Source organism: Schistocerca cancellata, chromosome 3, assembly GCF_023864275.1.
Source record: "Schistocerca cancellata isolate TAMUIC-IGC-003103 chromosome 3, iqSchCanc2.1, whole genome shotgun sequence".
NCBI lineage: Eukaryota > Metazoa > Arthropoda > Insecta > Orthoptera > Acrididae > Schistocerca > Schistocerca cancellata.
Genome location: NC_064628.1, coordinates 791910789 through 791935691, shown reverse-complemented (window position 1 = coordinate 791935691; position 24903 = coordinate 791910789). Strand labels below are relative to the sequence as shown.

Below are 24903 nucleotides of genomic sequence, written 5' to 3'. Positions count from 1 at the left end.
TCTAGCCATTGTTTCGCTAATGAGACGATTCGCCCCTTTTTAGTTGTAAGCGGCGGTAGCGCGCACAAAAGCAAGCCATGCCGCGAGCGGCGACAGGCCGTAAACACGCACTATCAGAATGCGACAAACAATGCATGACACAGTACAGTGATGCATTTTCAGTTTAGAGTGACGTAAACACCTACAACAGAGAAAACGGCACTTATCAGATCAAAGCAAAATAAGCAATCGATTCAAACCAGACGAAGCATGTGAAAAAGGAAGGGTACCCGTATAAATACGGATGGAGTGCCTGACGCATAGCAATGGCTACCTGGTAAAGCTTAACTGCTAAGCTTACGACTCGAACCAAACTACTGTAGCTGTATCGTCATTCATTCGACCTAAATTGTGTCTCATATTACAATGGACCAACTTTGTTTCGATTTGGAGGTGCGGCCTAAAACTTTTCTCTCCCCTTGAATTTCGAGTGTCAAATTTCAGGTGCGGCTTAGATTCGGGAAATCTTTTTTTCCTTTATTTCGAGTCTCATTTTTCAGGTGCGGCTTAGATTCGAGTGCGGCTTAGATTCGAGTAAAAACGGTATCTATTCAAGGAAATTGTGGAATAAAGCCACATTAAAGACATACGTGGTTCATCATCTACAACTCAATTAAGAATTTGAATTACTGATGCTTCATATTATAGTCTACGATGTGAACAGTTTCAGTGTAAGCCAAATGACAAAGACCCAGATCATTAGCATTTGCTAATCACATCATGGGAAGGGGCAAATTGAATTACAAGCCCCCGGAAAAAGAGGCACTGTGGAGTTGCAAACCACATTGATATCTGTTAATGAACTGAAAGATCATCAGTTTACCAATTTTAAAGCACTTACCTTTTTAATGGAGAGTAACTTAGTTCATATTAGCTTATGGAGGCCTGTGTCATAGTTGCAAGAATTGATACTGAAGATAATATGCAAGAGATCAGGTCATTATGAACAGGATGTCTTGTCATGTTAACCTTTAAGTAGGACTGGTAAGGAAGAATATGAAGTGTTAAGGGCTGAAGTTGACGTTTATTTATCAAGAAAAGGTGTACACAACATGGAGGTAAGTGAACCAGCTCAAAAAATTATAAGAACCCAACGTAATGACTCTCATTCTAATAGTTATTGAGATAGGGGAATTGGCTGCTGAACAAAATGAACAATGGCAGGTATTTCCCCATGAATCATACAAATGTACCACTGAAAACAAAGAACAGTGGTGAATTTACATTTCTCACTGTCTTGTGAAAAGATTAGTCTGGTAGATATATGAATGGTATGAACTTTTTGGGACTGCAAAATGCATATGGTATTCGAGCAAGTTTTATTACTTTAAGAATTTAAGAAGTTAGGATAAACCAAGTATAAGAAGCAGTAAATCTTGCCAGAAAGTAAAAACTAGTGTCTGTCTCATGCAGTATTTAAAGTATCGCAGTAACTTATACAAAAAGGATTACGGACTTTGGTGGAAACTGATCTGAACTTATATGCAGTGAAGTATATCTTTGTGGTTCTGGAATGTTATCTGAAGTATGTTCAGCCCTATACTTTGAAAATAGTGACTGTACATAATCAGTTTGTTGATTTTCAAATCTTAGCAGAAAATTAATCAACAGTGGACCTCAATTTAGAAATGAACTGTTAAGAGTTTGTGGGCTGGAATGCAAATCAATATCAGCACACATCCAGAAACTAAGCCCACTGAGAAAGTTTTGTGAGAAATAAGAAGACCGCACAGGATGTATAGGAAACAGAGACATAAGTTGAAGTATAGTGGTGAAATATTTGAAAAAAAATTACTGAGTTGCCTCGTTTAGCGCAGGATTCGTGCCGATGGTAGTTCTAAGGGGGTCCACTATGGAAAAACCACTATTGAAAAATGTTTGTGTCCTACCCACACTACAATGAAGATTGAGGTAAAGAAAGAAAACTAGAGAATGCAAGTTGTAGAGTAGAAGCACAAAATAAATAAGTTAAGGAACAAAATTTTTGAAATAGGGGAGCTGATTTTAACCCTGGAGTGGGGTACACTTGTCACCCAGCAGTTTTACATTGTGATTATTTCTGTTATGTTTAAAGTTGCAGCGTTCCCACACTCAGTAACTTTCAAATGGGTGCATTGTTGAAGATCCGTTTACAGCTAATGTCAGTTGGACAGTGAAACAGAGAGCAGCAGGACGTTGAAGTGAGTTGGGGGACAACTGTCCACCATGCGCCTATCTACATAACAATTTCTTAAAGTATGTGTTTTCTTTTTTTAAAATATTTTTCATACTAAATTTGTTGCAAGTACAATATTTAAAATTTTTATTAATCTGAATAAAATAACTATGTTAGCGATGTCAGATCCAAAGAAAAGAAGAGTGGATGAGTCTTCCGACCCTGAAGTGTGGATGAGGTGGCTCAAAGAAGATTCAGAGAGTGATAAAAATAACATATTTGATTCTGAAGAATCTGATTCAAATGAAGATGATCAACTAATGGAAAGTGCTCATGATACTGAAATGATCATGATACTGAAACTGAACAATCTGTAGATGAATGTGGTAATAAGAACAGTGAGTCTAGTATTTCCTTACCCTGAGATGCAAGCATCAGCAATACTTTCTGAAGATAAGTTATTAGATCTTTTCTTAGACAGCAGCATTTACAAAATTATACTTAACTGCACAAATACTTATGTAATAAATTTGAAAATCGAATTTCAGAGTCATAGAGATGCTAGACTCACTAATGAGACTGAAATAAGAGCACTTTTTGGCATACTCTACCTAACAGGAATCCTACGAAGTTCTAGAAAAAACACTAACATGCTCTGGGATAACTCTTAGAGAAAACAGCTTAGAATTCTGTTACCAGCTATGGGTGAAAAAAGATTTAAATTTCTTTAATTTATTTCTTTAATTTATTTAAATTTCTTTAAATTTCTTCTGAGATGTTTACATTTTGATGATGTATGGGACAGAAGCCTTCTAAAAGAAATTGATAACTTAGCTCCAATTAGAGACATTTTTGAGAATGTTGTTCATAATTTTTCAAAACACTTTGTTCCAAGTGAAATTTTGACTGTCGATGACAGTTACTTTCTTTTCAAGGAAAATGCCAATTTAAACAGTATCTTCCTAAAAAGCCCATCAAGTATGCCATTAAGACATTTGCTTTGGTAGACGCTAAAACTGTCGATACTTTCAACTGAGAAACTTATGCTGGCGCTCAGCCAGAGTGTCCTTTCAAGCACAGTAATTCTACAGATGTAGTAATGAGATTAGTGGAACCTGTCAGCGGGACCCTCTGTAACATTACTGGTGACAGCTGGTTCAGAAGAATACCACTGGCTAAGAACCTACTAGAAGACCAGGGGCTGACATACATTGGAGTGCTCCAGAAAAACAAGAAGGAAATCCCCTAGGACTTTTTACCTAATAAGCAAGGACCTCAATATTCTGCTTTGTTTGGCTTCCAAGAGAATTGTACACTAGTTTCATACTGCCCTAAAGTTAATCAAGCTGTTCGCTTGATATCTACATTACATCATGATGATACCACTGATAAAGATACAAGAGATTCACTGAAACCAGGAATTGTAACTCTTTACAATATGACAAAGATTGGAGTTGATTTACTTGATTAACTAATTCAAAAAGATGATGTGTCGCAAAACACTTGTAGGTGGCCTATGGCTGTTTTCTATAATTTATGTAATGTTTGCGCAGTGAACACACTGTCCATATACTGAGCAAATTCTAGAACACCTAAATCGTTGAAAAGAATGGAGTTTCTGCATACGTTGGCCAGGGAAATGATGAAACCTCACAGATCTGCTGTCCCTCAAATTCCCATTGAATTACGGCAGCGTGCACATGTTCTGCTGGGCACAAATTCAACAGTTACACCACAAGACAAACCCAGAGAAAGTCAAAAGGACGTTGCTATGAGTGTGGAAGGCAGAAAGACAAGTCAACTAAAAAATGGTGTCATAAATGTAAAAGCTGGGTGTGTTTGTCTCATTTGCATACCGTATGTGTTAACTATCTCTGAAATAATTTATTGAATTTTTTTTTAATATTTGTGTTTTATTTCCATCCCAATACACATACAAACACAGAAAAAGTAACTATAGAACATTTAATTATCATTTCAATGAGTAATCAAGAAACACAAATGGGGGACCGGAGTCCCCCACGTGCCTAGCCCCATAACGATACAGCATGCACCTACTGCAGGGTTAATGAGGGTTTATTACAGAAGATCTCTGGAAGTTGGGAGGTCAACAAGTCCTTCCCTATACAAAAGATCCTGTCAAATCAGATCAATACCTCTAATAAAATCAGTAGTTCTGGCAGACTCTAATGGAGAAAATGGAATTCATCTATGTGATATAGAGTAAAATATTTCATAACATTGCTTGAACATGGTGGTAGTAATTCATGAAAAGTCAGGATTCATTATGTCTCTCTAATAAATCATCTGAAGTGACACATAAAGCAGAATGTGAATAGCTATTTTTTGTATAAATAAGTAGATTATAACTAAAAACAAAGATGATGTAACTTACCAACATGTCGACAGACACACAAACAAACACAAACACAAACACACACACAGAATTCAAGCTTTCGCAACCAACTGTTGCTTCGTCAGGAAAGAGGGAAGGAGAGGGAAAGACGAAAGGATGTGGGTTTTAAGTGAGAGGGTAAGGAGTCATTCAAATCCCGGGAGCAGAAAGACTTACCTTAGGGGGAAAAAAGGACAGGTATACACTCGCACACACACACATATCCATCCGCACATACACAGACACAAGCAGACATTTGTAAAGGCAAAGAGTTTGGGCAGAGATGTCATTCGAGGCGGAAGTACAGGTGAGGTATGAGCGGTGGCAACTTTAAATTAGCGGAGGTTGAGGCCTGGTGGGTAATGGGAAGAGAGGATATACTGAAGGGTAAGTTCCCATCTCTGGAGTTCTGACAGGTTGGTGTTAGTGGGAAGTATCCAGATAACCTGGACAGTGTAACACTGTGCCAAGTAGTGCTGACCGTGCACCAAGGCATGTTTAGCCACAGGGTGATCCTCATTACCAACAAACACTGTCTGCCTGTGTCCATTCATGCAAATGGACAGTTTGTTGCTGGTCATTCCCAGATAGAAAGCTTCACAGTGTAGGCAGGTCAGTTGGTAAATCACGGTGGTGCTTTCACACATTGCTCTGCCTTTGATCGTGTACACCTTCCGGGTTACAGGACTGGAGTAGGTGGTGGTGGGAGGGTGCATGGGACAGGTTTTACACTGGGGGCGGTTACAAGGGTAGGAGCCAGAGGGTAGGGAAGGTTGTTTGGGGATTTCATAAGGATGAACCAAGAGGTTACGAATGGTAGGTGGATGGCGGGAAGACACTCTTGGTGGAGTGGGAAGGATTTCATGAAGGATGGATCTCATTTCAGGGCAGGATTTGAGGAAGTCGTATCCCTGCGGGAGAGCCACATTCAGAGTCTGATCCAGTCCCGGAAAGTATCCTGTCACAATTGGGGCACTTTTGGGGTTCTTCTGTGGGAGGTTCTGGGTTTGAGGGGATGAGGATGTGGCTTTGGTAATTTGCTTCTCTACCAGGTCGGGAGGATAGTTGCGGGATGCGAAAGCTGTTTTCAGGTTGTTGGTGTAATGGTTCAGGGATTCCGGACTGGAGCAGATTCGTTTGCCACGAAGACTTAGGCTGTAGGGAAGGGACCGTTTGATGTGGAATTGGTGGCAGCTGTCATAATGGAGGTACTGTTGCTTGTTGGTGGGTTTGAGGTGGATGGATGTGTGAAGCTGGCCATTGGACAGACGGAAGTCAACATCAAGGAAAGTGGCATGGGATTTGGAGTAGGACCAGGTGAATCTGATGGAACCAAAGGAGTTGAGGTTGGAGAGGAAATTCTGGAGTTCTTCTTCACTGTGAGTCCAGATCATGAAGATGTCATCAATAAATCTGTACCAAACTTTGGGTTGGCAGGCCTGGGTAACCAAGAAGGCTTCCTCTAAGCGACCCATAAATAGGTTGGCGTACGAGGGGGCCATCCTGGTACCCATGGCTGTTCCCTTTAATTGTTGGTATGTCGGCATTTGAAAGTGAAGAAGTTGTTAGTCAGGATGAAGCTGGCTAAGGTAATGAGTAAAGAGGTTTTAGGTAGGGTGGCAGGTGATCGGCGTGAAAGGAAGTGCTCCATCGCAGCGAGGTCCTGGACATGCGGAATATTTGTGTATAAGGAAGTGGCATCAAAGGTTACAAGGATGGTTTCCAGGGGTAACAGACTGGGTAAGGATTCCATGCGATCGAGAAAGTGGTTGGTGTCTTTGATGAAGGATGGGAGACTGCATGTAATGGGTTGAAGGTGTTGATCTATGTAGGCAGAGATACATTCTGTGGGGGCTTGGTAACGAGCTGAGTAGATTATAATATTCGGCAAGAGAACTTCCAGGAAACATAGTAGTCAAAAATGACAAGCTAAGCAGAAGAGGGTTGTGATTACAGGGGAAAACCTTTAACTTTTTATATGAGGTTGAAAGAATTGTTCCAAAAGGGAAATTAATATGAGTGCAAGTGCCTGCAAGAGCTACAGGGACTGAATGTCTAATGATGAATGCTCAGCAAAGTACCCTAGTTGAAGGTTTTGAAAGGTCAATACTGGGAAGTGAAATTGCACTTATGTTATTGTAGCCACTTGTGGAGTAAGGCTGTAGAGAGACGTTTGCTAATGACTTTCTACCTGTCTAGAATGAACTGGGTTATTTCAGATATTGGAAGTGTAAATATCACTGTTACAAATAAGATCTGATTGTCACATGGTTATGAAGGCAACAGCTACTCATAAATTTTATTTCTTGAACCTCATTAATTTATCATGTCTGCTATACAATTTAAGGATATTAATGGTCACCAAATAATGGGCATTCAATGATGAATGGTTGCAGGTAAATAAGCTGAGTTATCTATCATATATTAGAATCAGCAATGCTACTAATGTTCCTTTATCTCAAGCATCACGCAACATATTATCAGGACAGTTAACTCCTGATGATGGTGACAGAAGCCACTGAAAGCCTGTGTATGAAAACAAATCTGATGCAGCACGTAAACCAAGAAACAACTTGCCCAAGAATGTCTCCAAGAAAAACTTCAATCTCATAATTACCTATTATGATAGAATGTTCTACCATTGATGGTAATATGACAGCATCCTCTGATATACTCTTCTTGTTTCTTCTCTTTCTACCACTCTTATGGTAACATTCCTGGAAGTTCCTCTATTAATTCATATGTTTGGATCATGTGAACTCTTTACAGTTTTACTTACACCACATTAAAATAACTTGGTAGTTACCAAGCATGACAGGTTGCACTGGTGTCAAGAACAAGACATGAGATTCTCTCCAATAAGCGTTAAGTTCCCACAAACTCCCTGACCTTATCCCTTAAATTTTGAGAGTGCAGCATCATAAACTTTATTCTTCCTTTACCTAATATTCTCACATTATATGTTTCGGCCATCTTTAGAGAGAGCAGACAAAAGCTACAGTATTTGTTCTGTCATTTTAAACCACAGAAAAGACAAAATAAATTTGTTAGCTGCACCCCTGAAATTTTAATGGATGCATTATTATTATGCTGCAAAAACATAAAGATACACATACCTGGCCTTAATTTATATCTGTGTTTCTGCTCAGTCAGTCTTACCTTACTTCTGTTAAAACATTTTACAAGTGTGATATGACACGTTTCTCCTCCTTATAGGAGTATAAACTATGCTAGACATTGTAACAAATTAAAATTGTGTGCTGAACAAGTGGCAGCTGAGAAGGGATAGAGTGCAACAACAGAGATGTTGAAACTTCTGAGTCAGTTTATGAAGTGTGCATGGGATGTAATATTACTAGCCCATTGCCCTCAAAATACATGGATTGGGGCTTAGGTCCCCACTGAGCTCACACCCTCACTGTGTCACAAATGTTTTCTTCCAAGTCTTTAATTGTCTTCAGTTTATCTCGTTTATTTCTTTCTACTATCTCTGTATTTTCTATTCCTTGTTTGTTGTTCTTTCTTTGGCCAGACACAGTGTTCCTAAACTGTTTTTTCTTCTCTCTTTTCTTGATTCTTCTGGTTTACTTCAAAGTTTATGACCTCTAATCTTAATCATACATTCCTTGTTGCTTCTGATGTGAATCATTTTAACAAGGTACTTTTTATGAACTGAAGTCATGGCTGATTTCACTATTCTTCTGATAAATGTATCTGTTTCTTAAATATTCCAGAAGATTTTCTCACATTGTAAATCCCTTAGCTCAGAAAGTATACAAACCATAGGGAAAATCACTGACATGTCATGCAATCATGAAAATATAGTAAATGTCTTGAAGCGATACACAATTTAAAAATATGAAAAAATATATACATACCATTTATAATTAACATAATAAATCTTAATCAAGCAATTGAAATTCCAGGTTGGAATATCAATGATGTAAGGAAAAAATAGATTGCTACTTACCATAAGGATGACATGTGCAGTTGCAGGCAGGCACAATTAAAAGACATTTACACACTAGTTTTTTTCCACAGCCGTCACTAGAAAAAGAGAGAGAAACACACACACAAACTCGTTCATTTACACAAGCAAGCACACCTCATGCACACATGACTGCCATCTCTGGCATCTCGAACCAGAACGCAATTTTGGTCTGAGCTGCCGGAGAAGGTTGTCACATGTGCATGAGGTCTGTTTGCTTGTGTGAATGAATGTGTGTTTATTTCTCTTTCTTTTTCCGATAGAGGCTGTGGACAAATGCTAATGTGTAAGTGTCTTTAATTGCACTTGTCCATAACTTAATGTAATATCTTTACTGCAAGTAGCAATCTACAATGAATCATAAGTTTGCTGAAAAATGCTGTTAACTAACCTTGGGGACATTGAAGTCTCTGAGGGCTCTCATCAAAACTTGTTCTTCAGGCCTACCCGGATCACCTCTCTGCAACACATACAAAAGTTTGTAAAAGCATCGTAGCTATACAAATTCAATAGAGGATAGTCCACAAAACTGTGATAACTACTTGGAATTCAAAACCTCAATTTCTTAAATTCACTGACCACAACATTACCCCCCCCCCCCCCAAATGAGTAATGAGGTTCCAGTTCCCATCTGTATTTAGATTTTCTGTGTCGTTCTCATGTACAGCACCCATTTAAGATGGTAAAACTCAATCTATGTGTTTGCCCTTATTCTGCATTTTCTGATGCAGCAAGTATCTCAGTGATTTGCTAAACTTAGATTTCTTCTTTGAATGAAAGTCTGAATTAATATTTCTTGGATCTGATTCTGGATACCTTAAAATACTACTCATTTCAATGACCATAACAGTGATGATTGTTAAACAATCTTCTTCAACAGTTGCAGAGTAGAAGTAGTAACCAATGCAATTCCTGGTTTAATAACAGGGTAATTTCTATTATACTGGGTGGCCCACAGGAAATAGTACATTTTCAACTGGCCCCTTCTAAGGTGTAGATGTGCTCGTGCCATCTATTGCATCTAATCAGACCGACAAAGTATGCTGTTCACTTCAGTACAGGACACTGGCCAGTACAAGTGTGTACTGAGGCAGTGGAAGAGTTCTTGTCATTTTCAGAGCATTACTGCTGTCCAACACACAATGTGCCTTGCTAGAGACAGCCATTTTCAGGCCCCAGACAAAAGTACAATATCAAGGTGGATAAAACAATGATGCAGATAGGTTCTGTAGCCAATGTGAAGCACAAGAGATCTGAAATTACAATCTGAACACTGGACAATATCCCATGAGTTCATGCAGTTCTGTAACAAAGCCCGCAGTGATCTATCCTCCATTAAAGAACATTACAAATCCCTTCACATCTTTGTGAAGTATTGGGAAACAGGATTTCAAGTTCTGTTCTTATAAACTGCAAGGGGCCTTAACAACTGTGGCTGGGAGAAAAAGTGAGTAGGTGCACTTTCTGCATAACATTATTGGACAGACTTGACCAGGATAATGCTTTTCTGGCAAATCTTGTGATATCTGATGTGGCAAAATTTCGTCTGGATTGGTTTGTCAATAAACAAAACTTCTATATTACTTGTACACAAACCAGGCAAAAGGTCGTCATCTGTTGTGCTATTGTATAATGCATTAAAATAGCTGGGCCATATTTTTTGGAAGACAACTGCTGACCAGTGTGTGTCAGTTCTGAGCAGTATGTGGCCATGATTAACAATTTCTTTATTTCACAGCTGAATGGACACTACATTCTAAATTCAATACAGTTTCAGCAAGCCCATAGTTCAATGACTACACTGAGGTCCTTCTTTCATATTAGTTTCTCTCACCATTCAGTAATGTCCTATGACTGGTGATGTTACCCTTTCTTTGAACCCATGGATTTTCTGAGGGGTCATCTCAACAACAAAGTTTCTTCACAGCAATTCTACAATACTGATCAGAAGAAAGCTACAATCCAGAAAGAGACAGAGGGCATTCCTCAAGACATGATTGAGAACTTGATGAGGAGCTTCAGTGAAAGTTTTCAGCAATGCACTGCAAGTGGTGGTAGCCAATTGTATGATGTGATTTTTTAGAAACAGAACAGTGTTTGGCATTTCAGCATTGTTACTGTGTGTACAACAGTTATCCATAAATTATATTGGTGTCAACAATGCTAAACACTACAATAATCTAATAAAATGTAATATATCCCATGAGCCATCCTGTGTTATCTGAGGTGCATTACTAGAGGCTTCGTGAAACAATCAAACTGCCTATGACTTGCAGTGGTCATCTTATACGATGTGGTAAGCTGAGCACTCCAGCCTACCAATGTTAGGCATAATGGCCAAGTTCCTTGATCTGCTAAATATTATCTATGGATGCTGCCTCAATACCACTATGTCATATGTCTCCATTTCTATATCTTTGCATGGTGTGGATATAGAACATTCAGTCTATTGCCCCTCATCGTTTTTATCACTAGAACATGTCTTGCATCAGATTCATAGTTAAAAACGTGTTTGAAATTTTGCAGTTTAATGTAATGTGAGTAAAAACCGATATGCATAAAAATCAAAGGTAAGTGCTTACATAAGCTCTAAGTTCTTGTTGTGTGTAATGGTAATAGGAGCAGCACCTGTATTAAAACATTGATTTATCTGTCTGCCGTAAAAAAGACAATGCCATTGGCATGTGCATTTTGCTGTCTGTGTAGTTGTGTGTGTGAATGCGTGTACTTTCGCTAGAGAAAGAGCAAGAACTCAAAAGTTAATGTGAATATTGTTTTTTGTTGTGTGTTTCTATGTGCAACACATCAGTTAGCTGTAAGTGAGTGGTTGCCTTTCCATTATTGTGCATATCATTCCATCATGGAATAACTGTTGTACAAAAAAGACTGTTAAAAACACTAATCATTATAGATAACTTAATATATGAACTCATAAAAACATTGAGGAAGCGTAATTTACTTACATACACAAAAAATAACCTACCTTTAGGGAGCCGGCAACAACAAGCACTGATTTAATTGCGCGAAGACCCCAGTCATAGTGATCCTGCTTAGAAAGAAGTTCTTTACATAGTGTGTACAATGTAATAAACTTTCGGGCTAGTACACGGGCATCCTGGAACCCTTCTGCTACAAGCATTATTTCACAGATCAGCTCAAAGTCAGGAACCACCATTGCACAGGGTCTGCAACAAAAAATCAGAAAACAAATAACAGTTCCTTTAATAAACTCTTAACTTTTGTTCAGAAGTTTACAGTAACTTCGAGACTTCATACATATGATTTCAGTTAAGAAGAAATTTACATAGCATCATTCTGTAACTCAGTGGCTCAATGACAGAAGGCCCATTCCAACCTATGATCAAAAATAAGTTTCACACACAGCACACATCCTGATTCCGCCTGTAAACAGTTTACAGAATATCATGACTATATCTCTTTCTGCTGGTTACAGTTGAAGTTTGTCTTGAAGTACTTGATTCTGAAGTCATCACACCAGAGTGCAAAAAGGGCTCACCCCAAACTAGAGCACTAATTGGCATTCTTGCAGTGGCAAAACATAACTTGTGTTATTCTGGTAGTGAGTGAAGTATGTCTGAATTACCAAGTGTTCAGGCTAACGTAACTAGTATTACCAGTAGCAGAAACAAATCCTTGCACAATTGGCAGGACATATGTTTCTCCCATGTGAAGCAGTAGTTGCTACAGTTGAAAAGTTTGAAAGGAGAACACAAGACTTATATACGTTTGAAAAATAAGCTGAAATCATAAAAGGAGAGTAGGGTAAGGAATCCACAGAGACTCAGCAGAATGAGTACTGAGGGTTTTAAAGACACTGATAATCTAAATAAAATATTAGTAAAAGGAAATGTGTCACTAGATAAACAGAAAGTGTGCATTGGGCAGATGTCACTGTTTTGATTTGCAGACATGAATGTGCAACATAAGTGGAATTTTCTTTCAGTGACTTGAAACACCCTCAAGGTGCAGGCCAATTAAAAAGTCATACTATCATGAAATTATTTTCATCATTAAATCCATAACTTCTGTATATTAAGCACTACAGAGACATTTCAAAAGCAGAATCTGAAAAAAACTTCTAAGTCAAACATTTAGGATGTTGATAAATTAAGCAGTAAAGGTAACAACTCAGCAAACAGCAGATGTGCTACTGGGAGGATAATGATGGGATCATCAGCTTTTAGGAAACATAGAGCCCAGAATTCTGCAGAGGACAGGTTTGGGTCATGTTATAGGGACCTAAGGAAGGATTGTGAAGCAATGCTGGATGTGAGGAATTCTTTGAAGGCTTATAAGGGATGATTTTGAGGTAGTGGTGGTGGATCAAGTTGGGATCATAGTCTTAACTGTTCAAGATAGGGTTCAATGTCAAGTCTGCTGTTGGAAAGGATTTGGAATTGGGTTGCAAATTAATATTTCCAATTGATATTATGTGTGAAGGAAAGTATGATCAAATGCAGATTTAGGGCTGAAAGTGAGGCCCTTAGATAATATAGATAATTCAGGAGGGGAGAGTTCTTCATATGAGATGTTAAGGACGCTGTGCTGTTGTGACTGGTTCTTGGGATTATGTGTTATTCTTGGTCTGGGAGGCAGTGGTGCAGGTTGTGGGATATTTAGGAGGTTGGCCAAGCTCGGTTTGTAGGAGAGGAGTAGTGGTTGCTGGTGTGGCCATTTAGGGAGCTGCAGACAGGAAGAGAAATAGCACTGCTCAGATAGTTTAGGAGAAGGTGTGATAGTTTTTTGAGGTGAAGTCTGGCATGTTTTTGAAGTTTGAAGCTGGCTTGGTAGATGATACCATTTGAGGAAACATGAGGGGCAGATAAATGTAGGATTTTGTAAAAGGAGAGAAGTCTGATTGAGTGGAAATTTCCTGATGATGCATACAGGTCACAGATTAGATGAGTAAGGGCAAGAGATTACTGTATTTGAAACTGCACTCACAGCATGCAAAAGCATGGATTTTCAATGTTCGGCCTTCACAACCCTTCCTCATATCCCTACAATATGACCCTAACCTGTCCTTTGCAGAACTCCAGGCTCTTCATTCCCTAAAAGCTGATGACTCCATCATTATCCTCCCAGCAGACAAAGGATCTATCACTATAGTACTTGACCGAAAGGAGTGTAATAGTAAAGGTCTATGCCAGCTGTCTGACACCTCAACAAACAGCATCTACCATCAAGATCCAATCCCTGTGATTCAAACTGACCTGCAGTCTCTTCTTAAAACCTCGGCACCTCACAAGGACTAACACCTCAATCCATAGAACTTCTCACTCCACCCAAACTGGGAACCCCCACCTTTTACCTTCTTCCTAAGGTTCCGAAACCCAGTCATCCTGGCCATCCCATAGTTACTGGCTTCAAAGCACCCACCAAATATATATCTGCCTTAGCTGATCAACACCTGCAACCCATAGTACAAAGATTCCCCTCCTACATAAAATATACCAACCATTTCCTCGATCGTCTGAAATCAGTGCCTATCCTGCACCCAACACACACCTTGCTTTTCACCATTGGTGCCACCTCCCTCTATACCAACATCCTCCACGTGTATGGTCTGTCTGCTGCTGAACATTTTCTCAGTCAGTGCCCACCTGATTACAAACCTATGATGTCCTTCCTACTCACCTTAATGAACTTTTTTACCAACGACTACTTCACCTTTGAGGGACAGACATACAAACAGATCAGCAGGTATGGCCATGGGAACCAGGATGGCTCCTTCCTATGCCAACTTTTTCATGGGTCGCTTGGAGGGGGCTTTCCTGGGATCTGTAAGTCTTCAGCCCCAGGTTTGGTTTAGATACATTGATGACATCTTTACCATATAGACTCACGGTGAGACTGACCTGGACTGACCTGCTAAAATTCCTGGGATCTCTGAATAGCTTCTACCAATTAAATTTCACATGGTCCTATTCCGAATCCCATGCCACTTTCCTTCATATTGATCTCGTCCTCACTGAATGCCAGCTACAACATTAAACCTACCAACAAACAACAGTACTTACATTTTGACAGGTGCCACCCTTTCCATGCCAAATGTTTCCTCCCATACAGCCTTGGCATCAGAGGCAAACATATTTATTCAGATGCAGACTCATTACAGAAATACACCATCATTCTCACCTCAGCCTTCACTGCACATAATTACCCCATTAGCCTAGTTAAAAATCAGATTTTCTGGACCATCACATCCAATCCTAGTACTGCTGATCCCTCCACAAAACAGCTTTGGAGCACACCGGTGGCGACTCAGTATTATCCTGGTCTGAAATGTGTTAATCAGATACTTCAGCGAGGCCATGACTTCTTAAAATCATGCCCTGAAATGAGATCCATTCTGTCTGAAATTTTGCCCACCACACCTAGAACAGCTTTTCATTGCCCGCCCGATCTCCACAACATTCTTGTCAGACCTCTTGCTCCTTCTGTACCTATCTCCCTACCCTATGGCTCCTAGTACTGCAAGACCTGTCCTACACACCCTCCTACCACCACCTATAATAGCCCTGTAACTGGCAAAACATATATTATCAAACGGAGAGCCACCTGCGAAATGACACGTCACATACGAGTTACTATGTGAACACTATTCAGCCTTCTACACCGGCATGATTACCACCAAATTATCAGTTAGGGTAAATGGGCATAGGCAGAGGATGTATTCTGGCAACTCACAACATCCTGTTGCAGAGCATGACATTTGTGACTTCAGCACTTGTTTCACCACACACACCATCTGGATTCTTCCCCCCAGGCACCAGTTTCTCAGAACTCAGCAGGTAGGAAATAGAACTACAACGTATCCTTGGTTCTCATCACCCACCTAGCCTTAATTTACATTAATTTCTTCCATCTCAGTATTTCTTCACTTAACTACTCTTTGCTTCACTCCGTTTTAGTTTTCTACGTCTTTTATTGTTTTTCCTGTCTATTTTCCACCGCCTCACTCCCACCTCTGTTACATACAATGCACTTAGCTTTTCACTCTTATTAACTCATGAATGATGTTTAAGCAGTAATCTCTGTCTGCATATTACCTTGTCTTCCTCCTTTAAGCTTTCAGTTTTTCAAATCTTGTCCAATGCAGTCCCCAACAATCAGTCTTTCCTTTTCATCCTGTATGGTCAGTCTCCCCTGACCTGCGGTTCTGGGTGACTTTCCCATAATCTACTCCTTTTTCCTAGACCTCTCCAGTCCTTTTCCTTCACCCTTCTTCCTTCCCCTTCAACCCTTCTGCCTAAAGAAGGAGCCACTGGCTCCAAAAGCTTGCCAATTACAAACAGTTTTTATGTGTGTGTTCTGCTGTTGCTTGATGAGTAGATTTTCTTATCTATTCAATTATATAATATTTATTGTTAGTAGTTTTTTCTTGTTTTGTGGAAAGAAATTATCAAAAAGGAATAAGACATGTTAATTAGCTCTACTGAGCAAAATGTAGCATCAGTTTTACTAAAATATGTTATACTTCAGGAGAAAGAACTGGATCATATTTTTACACAATCACAATGAAAAATAGATTGCAGTTAAATTCTTTTTGAGTTACACAGTTTTCCAATGTACAGTGCTGGATTGATGCAGTCAACACCACCGCTAGGATAACAGACAATGACGATGACCAGCCACAAAATGATCATGAGAGTGAAGAGTGAGTGAGATCTTGAAACTTTATCAGTGAAAGCTATAGCAAGAAGAGACAAAACTAACTACTCCATTGTTAAAAGTTAATAACCAAAGTAACAATAAGCACAGTCACTAATGACTTAGTTCATTGGTAGTCAACCTAGTCCTTACCACCCACTAGTGTGCATTCCAGTTGTGGGTTCAAGACATTTCTATTAGGTTTTCATAATATTTTGACATATGGTACTTGCTAAGTAATTATTATTATATGCTTTAATTTGTTACAACACTGCTTTATAAATTTTATAACATACAGTTACTTCCTTACTTCATAAATCACCAGCACCATGGAACTGGTGGCCAGTTAGAAAATTTTACTATTAACAGAAATAACAAAAGTTGGGGGTATGCAAAGAGGTTGATAATCTCTGACTTAGATTTTTACACAAGAAAATGCACCTGCAGTTAGAATATTTAAACAAAGAATTACACCTGCAGATATCAAATCAAAATCAAGAGTTAAATCTCCGAATGAACGTTTTACGTAAAGAACTAAATAGTCATAATAAAAAAATTAGACCACTTTACAACTGATTTTGCAGCTTCTAACAAACATAATACAGACAGCTGAATTAAATGTTAATTTCAATTTGCTTGACAACCAACTGGAAGATCATATTGTGGAGTTGAGAGTAGAAAAGGCACAGCTAAGATCAGATATAAATATAATTAATGATCAATTAAACAATTATATTAGAAGAAGAATTGACAAAAAATTACAGATGTCTGAATGAGAAGTTTAACAACAGTTTATAATCTCTGCAAACTGAAGTCATGGAAATTATGCAGGCAGTGCCATCTAATGTAAACACCCAAATGTCTGAATGAGAAGTTTAACAACAGTTTATAATCACTATTCCTTCCTATTGTCATTGTGGGTGAGAGGCCGGCATTTCGTTTTCTAACAGAGCATAAGAGTTGGCATTATTGAAGACTGTGACAGATGTTGAGAAAGCTTATACTGTTCTTGAACTTAATTTGCTTCAGTTTCGCAGGACACTGCAACTACACTTCAGAATGGGGTTTCATAAAGAAACAAATGTCATCTGCATCGGGCAGTGCTGTCTACAGATTATAATCGCAAGATTCTTCTGGAAGGAACATCAATGGATCAGCCTACGGTCACTGCTGCAAAATTGGCTTGTGTCACTGCTACAGATAATGCTCCCATCAACTTTAGTGAATCATTAAACATGCTACTAGGAAACAAATTGGCGGGTCATGGTGGAAACAATGATCGGAAATTCCTGTCATGGCCTCCACACTTGCTGGTATGATGTTATGTTGAGGATTCAGTGTTTTTGCCACTTTCACCAGTAAACCTACCAGAACTTCTGGCACAAGTCAACAATCTTTAGAAATCAGAAAGTAAATTAAAAGCTCATTTGTTACTTTTTTGACAGCATTTCTGGCCATTACATACCTATAGGTGGTGAAATTATTAGTACTGCAAACATTTAAAAAAAAAAAAAAATTTTGCTAGTTGCTTTCAGAATTACTAATTCCTTGCCGGGGAAGGAAAGGGGGACTGGTTGGGTAGATTCAAAAGGAAGGACAGGTCACTCACACTCCAGGATGAGAGAGACCTACCTGCTGTGAGGACAAGAGGAGATAAAGATAAAAGAGAGGCATCAGAGAGTAAAGCAAGAAGATATACTGATAATGACCAATGACATTAATCAGTATAGGTACTGCAAAACAGCTGACAAAAAGTTGACAGATATCTCCACATCAGCAATATTATATGTCAATAAGAAGCTGATGAAATAAGTTTACCTGAACAATGCTTTCAAGTTTTCAGGAAGTTCTGTGCGTCCAGCATATCCTGGATTCATTGTGATAAAAATTCCTACAGTTGGAACAAGACCGATCTGCTCGCCCATAAAGTTGAAGGTTTCTTTTTTATCTCTTATAGCATCCTGAAATCAGGACATTTCTTTGTTAAATATCTTAATTCTCATTATGTTCAAGATGTATATGTATGTATATTCCATAAGTTCCTACAATAACTTGATGGCAACAGGCAACAATTTTTATATTTCAACTTATCTATAGAGAGTATCACAAATAAGAATTTAGGAAAACTATACCTGAACAGATTTGACTTGCACAGCGACAACTGACAAAACTTCAACAGAGATTCGATTGAATTCATCAAAGCATCCCCAGGCACCCGTCTGTGCTAAGCCTTTGTAGATGTTACCACAGGACTGGGGAAAAAATGTTATTTTGCACTGGTCACTGCTGTTGCTATAGTCATTAATTACATACACAATGGCTCAATCAAAAATTCAGCCATGTTTTTACCCTGAATTGGAGTTCTCAGCTATATCTCCATACAGCTCTGTTAAATTTGTATACTTTTAAAGTTAATAATTTGAGATTGTATTATCTAATTCCAGTCACTTCAAATTTGTTTCCAGTGGATTTTAAAACATTACTTACATGTTTCAAGACACAGATCATGTTATTATTAACATAGCATATTTCATTTTATGTCACAAAAATTTGAATTGCAGTCACTGAGTTCTTAAAAGAAACATCCATTAGAAACAAATAAATTAACAAATTCCGTCATGGTATTTTTAATTTAGAGAACTAAATGAAGTGGAATGGTTGGGAACAGAAAGGCTTTCAATTTAGCTAGTTAACAGAAAGACAATGAATTTGCAAGTGCTGATATGGTATAAAAATCTGAAGGGATATCATAAAATGACATGTCTGCAGATGATGCTGTGATTATAGTATTCGAAATATCATGGTTTTATGGAGAAGCTTATAACACATTTGTTAATTCTAGGAAGACTTTTGACAAGTTGTGAATTTTGACAAGTTATTGAAGTTTAACACACAGCATGTCAGCTTAAGCTTAGATCTTAATTAAAGCCACACATGCAATTAATGGCTGCTGGTCTAGCACAGCAGCTAGCCTGTGTATGACACCTACACAGTTTCCTATGCAGAAATCAGCTTGGTTCTCTGCATCAGAAGCAGAATATACACTAATGTGACAAAAGTTGTGGGATAGCAATATGCATATACACAGATGGCGGTAGTATAGCTTACACAATGTACGAAAAGGCAGTGCATTGGCGGACCTGTCATTCATACACAGGTGATTCATGTGAAATGGTTTCTGATATGGTTATGGCTGCACAATGGGAATTAATGGACTTTGAATGTGGAATGGTAGCTGGGACTAGATGCATGGGACATTTCATTGGGAAATCATTGAGGAATTCAATATTCAAAGATCCATAGCATCAAGATTGTAATGAAAATACCAAATTTCAGGCATTACCTCTTGCCACAGATAACACAGAAACTGATGGCCTTCTTGTAATGACCGAGAGCAGTGGCATTTTCATGGAGTTGTCAGTGCTATCAGACAAGCAACACTGTGTATAATCACATCGGTTCGACCCTAGCCGACTGGAAAACTGTAGCCAGGTCAGATGAGACCACAATTTCTGTTGGTAAGAGCTGATGGTAGTGTTTGATGCAAACCCCATAATGGTGTGCACAGTGTTTATATGGAATGGACTGGGTTCTCTGGTCCAACTGAACCAACCATTGACTGGAAATGATTATGCTCTGCTACTTAAGAGATGATTTGCAGGCATTCATGGACTTCATGTTCCCAAACAATGATGAAATTTTTATGGATATCAATGCGCCACGTCACCGGGTCACAATCGTTCGCGATTGGTTTGGAGGCAACATGGCTTAATATTACTGCAGGGGACTTCCAACAACTTGTCGAGTCCATGCCACATCGAGTTGCTAGGCTAAGCCAGGAAAGAAGGTATCACATGACTTTTGTCATCTCAGTGTACATACAGTTATAAGATGAATTAAGACACAACAACTTAAATGATTCAGACAGGTGATGCATATCATTTCCATCTCTCATGATAAAAAAAATGTAGGGTGTATCAAAACAATCATTTGATTTGGCACATCTTTATTGCTGAAACTAGTAAACACGTACAATGAATTTTGTTTTTTGATGAACAGGAAACTCAAAAAGTTTCTTCATACCTTTGATGTGTGTTTAATATGCCCCCTTTGAGATGCACAGCATATGTCAGTACACTATCCAAATACTGCAGTGAGCATGTCCTGAGCTTCCATAGCTGCTGCTATGCAATGTCGCAGTTTGTTCATTGTTATTGGTAACAGAGACACATAAAGAATCTTTTTTTAAACCCCCCACAAGAAATAATCACATACAAATAGGTCTGGTGACCTTGGACGCCAGTAATGTAAGGCTGAATCATTTGGTCCAGTGTGACCAATCTATCGTTCAGTAATCCTTTGATTTAAAAATTCCCATACTTCCAGATGCCAGTGTGGCGGCGCCCCATCCTGTTAGAAAATGAGGTCATTTGAATAAGTCACCAATTGTGGGAAAAGAAAGTGTCAAGGATATCGAGAAATGTGTTTCCTGTAAAAGTATTCTTGGCACAGAAAAATGTACCATACACCTTTTCCCGTGAAGCTGTACAAAACACAATGAATTTTGCAGAGCACCTCTCACGTCATACAATTTCACGTGGTTGTTCTGTACCCCATATTCTCACATCTTGATGGTTCACCTATCCATTTAAATGGAATGTTGCCTCATCACTAAACACTAAGCCTGGGAGAAAACTGTAATCCTCTATCTTACCTAGAACAAAATTACAGAACTCCACACATCATTGTTTGTCACCTTCATGAATAGCTTGCACGCCAGATGGACATCGGGGTTATGTTGAGCTGCATAGCAAACGGACTTCGGCTGACTCCTTGTGAAATTATGGCAGATGCATTCGACATCTGTGTCAGACACTAAGGGATGGCCCGGCAATTTGCCTTTACACAAACAACCTGTTTCTTGGAATTTTTCATGCCATCGTCTAACGCCCTGTGCTGTTGGAGAATCCACACCACACCTAGTTGAAAGTCACGCTGAACAGTTATTACTGACCCACACTGCGCAAAATGTAGAAAGCAAAACGCTTTCTGTTGTCCCGACACCATTGTTACTAGAACTGAAGTGGGCGCACACTACTGCTGTATAGTGGGGACCATGTAAAACTCTCAAGTGTGCTCTTTCCAACAGTGCACTGTTCGCTCACATATCACAAATAACATATTAGTTAGGATTCTTTCTAATCAGATGATTATTTTTGATACACCCTGTATTTGCAACACTATAAAGATCACCCAGGCATATAAAGAATAAAAAATAATAATTGTCTGACCACAGATGGGTGATCTCTCATTATTTATGGACCAGTCATAGGCAGAACAAACTGTGTATACAAAAAGAAGCCTGCTGTAGCGTTGTTTTATCATAAAATAATGATGGTAATCATGTATATAAAAGCATAATTTAGTCTTACATAACTAATGAATGTGTTACAACCTTGTAATCCATTTGCTCTGAGCAGTTGAATACATAAACCATTATGCCCAGTGCTCTCCCAAGGTCCTTTGTAGTTTCTGTCTTTCCTGTACCAGCAGGTCCTGCTGGCCCTCCACCCATCACTAAATGCAGTGACTGTGTGAGAGTAATGTAGCAGCGATCAGTCAGTGGCGTTATCACTAGTCGTGGAGTATTGCCAAGATACTCATGTGAATATCTGAACTGTGCATCACAGATGTTGGCAAAGCAGTCCCGTTCCTTTTCATCCCATCTGCGTGGCATTTTGTAATTACAAACAGGTGAATACAATCAAATTATTTTCATCCTAATTTTCAATATTTCAAGAGAAAAATGAATTTTAATTATTATTACTATTGTTATTATCATAACTTGTCTATCTAGTATCTATATAGGCATAAATTTTCTGCCAGATCTATATTTATAGGCTAAGTCTCTTACAAAGTAAATGAATTTTTAGAGTAACAGACTAATTACGAGCAAAAGTAATTGCTAAAACATACAAGTAAAAGAACTAGTTTTTCAATGAAAAGAAAAACATTGAACAAACACATAAATGTTCCTGTGAGTGTCCAAACACCCATTCTGTATTTCTGTTATTCGCTGCATGGCAGTAGCAAATAATACCATCACCATTTTTTATGCAGAAAAAAGTAGCAAGTTGTCTGTACACAGAATCTCTAGCTGCAAGAGTTACATTTTAACAGTGGCTATTTAATACTGAATAATGATAGAATTCACACAAGCCTGATCTCATGAATAGGTGGTTACCTGTACATAATATATTTCATGTTTTTTTTATGTAATTGCTTTATTCATTCCACATATTTGAAGATTGTTCTTCATACAATTTGAGAAATACAGCATGTGTGTGTGTGTGTGTGTGTGTGTGTGTGTGTGTGTGTGTGTGTGTGTGTGTGCATGTTTTTCCATTATTTTTTTCATAAGCACTTCTAGTATTGTACAACATGTGGCTGGAAGGGTCACATAGCTAAGATATGACAGCAGAAGGACATAGAAATAAATGCCCTACCTAATGGATTTCAGAATACAATTACAGGAGAACTAAAAGAACCGCAAGAAAAGTGCCTCCCACAAGTGGACAGTACTGTAAGAAAGCAGGGGATGTACATGCATTTTACACCACTCAGTTTATTAAACATGAGTCAATTGTGATTGCTTAGTGATCTTTTGGAGTTGAAAGCAAGCAGCTGATCTGCCTGGAAAAATAATTAATTTTGTTACAGTAATCAAGTGAAATGGTGCCTTGCAAGCTGAGAAGGAATTAGACCAACTAGGAGAGTCAACAGAAAAGATGGAGTTATATTTGAGGAGCATTAATCACAAACTGAGTGCAGCCTATGCAAACATAATGGGCTAAAATTGTGGTAAGTTCTATTGCAGACAGGTTTTTTGCCATTTCCCTTGCATTCAGTATAGTTTTTTTGCCTGTCCTATGAAACATAATTTGTTAGTCTTGATCAATCCACCTCTGAGCAAAGCACAAAGTGGTGTAAGTACTCCCCACATATGCCTAACACCAGTTGCACCTGGTATGGACATATGAAAGTCAGGCTCTGTGAACATATCATTTCTTACAGTCAGGCTGGCACTAACCAAAGCCTGTTACCAGGCAGCACGCAAGTGCTCCATAAGCTCATAACATCAGCATAGTGTGGGTATACTAACAATTACAAAAATATATATTGTTTATGCAACTCAGTAAAATAAACAGCTATAAGTCACGCAGTGATGCCATCACATGATTATGAATATTAACATCACAAACCCTTGATTTGATCATTTGCCAATGTATTGAACACAATATGCTGCTGGAATATTTCTGTACCTGAGAGGTAAAGGAGATGCCACTGTAATGATCACAATTGTGTATACTGCTGGAATATTTCTGTACCTGAGAGATAAAGGCTAAAATCCAGTTCTTGCAGTTTCAATATTTGTGATGCCCAGACACTGGTGGAAGACAGGCAGAATTCTTGATCCAGCCCAGGGCTGATTTTGGCCATGTTAAAAAGGCACATATCCATTTCTCACATGGAGATAATAGGGCAAAAGTGAAACTACCATCGTTACACAGATGGATACCATACTTATCGGCTCCTACAGGATGCAATGGAGACTCCCACACTTTTACTTCTAAACACAGAGTGATGATAATCTCTGGACCTTACATGCATTCTCACGATAACAATTGGTTAATAAAGAGCCTTAACAGTTAATGATACCAGCCATTCTTTTCATGCAGTTTTACTGTTAGCAGTTAATATTTACTAGGAAGCCTTCAAATTATTGCACAATTCAGTTGTTTAAGAGCAAAGTTAATTACATAATTTGCTCTACAGCTGCAAGAGTAGAGTGAAGGTATGTTTATGTTATTCAATACAGCTTGTTTGTTATTAATAATTCCATCCTATGATACATGGATCACCTTAATACTCACTGGTACAGTTTCAGAGGCAACAGCCTGTACAGCCATAGCGAAAACATAAAGCACTAATTTCATTGGTGGCATCATTAGATTACTTTACTAATCCTTTCAGATATCATGTCATCTGTTACCATTTCTTGTTCTGAAATCCACTCATGTCCTTCAACAGAATCTGTTGCTGGGGAAAACGTATACAAAATTGCATTCTATTTTTGTATTTCTGCAGAATGATTGCACTGTCACAATTACACCTACATCTACATACATACTCCACAAGCATGGTGGAGGATACCCTGTACCATTCCTAGTCATTTCCTTTTCTATTCCACTCGTAAACAGAGCCAGGGAAAACAACTGTCAATATGCCTCCATACGAACCTTAATCCCTCTGATCTTATCCTCTTAGTACATATGCAAAATGTACATTGACGTCAGTTCAATCACTCTGCAGTCATCCTCTAATGCCAGTTCTCTAAATTTTCTCAATAGTGCTCTTCAAAAAGAATTTTGCCTTCCCTCCAGTGATTCCCATTTGAGTTCCCGAAGCATCTCTGTCATACTTGTGTGTTGTTTGAACCTACTGGTAACCAGTCTGGCAGCCTGTCTCTGAATTTCTTTGATGTCTTCCTTTAATCTGACCTGGTGCACATCCCAAACACTTGAGTAGTACTCAACAATGGGTTTCACTAGTGTCCTATATGCAATCTCTATTACAAAAAAGCCACACTTC

The 24903-nt window shown here is 38.6% G+C and overlaps 1 protein-coding gene across 1 annotated transcript in view; it reads right to left on the bottom strand.

Moving 5' to 3' along the window:
• Nucleotides 1-24903, bottom strand: part of LOC126176568 (dynein beta chain, ciliary) — a 790269-nt gene that overhangs the window by 395385 nt on the left and 369981 nt on the right. The window contains exons 35-39 of the mRNA XM_049923728.1: nt 21707-21977; nt 18384-18503; nt 18070-18212; nt 11561-11762; nt 8969-9037 (exon numbers count right to left, since the gene is read on the bottom strand). Coding sequence (XP_049779685.1) covers nt 8969-9037; nt 11561-11762; nt 18070-18212; nt 18384-18503; nt 21707-21977 — 805 coding nt within the window. The remainder of the gene's footprint in view (nt 1-8968; nt 9038-11560; nt 11763-18069; nt 18213-18383; nt 18504-21706; nt 21978-24903) is intronic.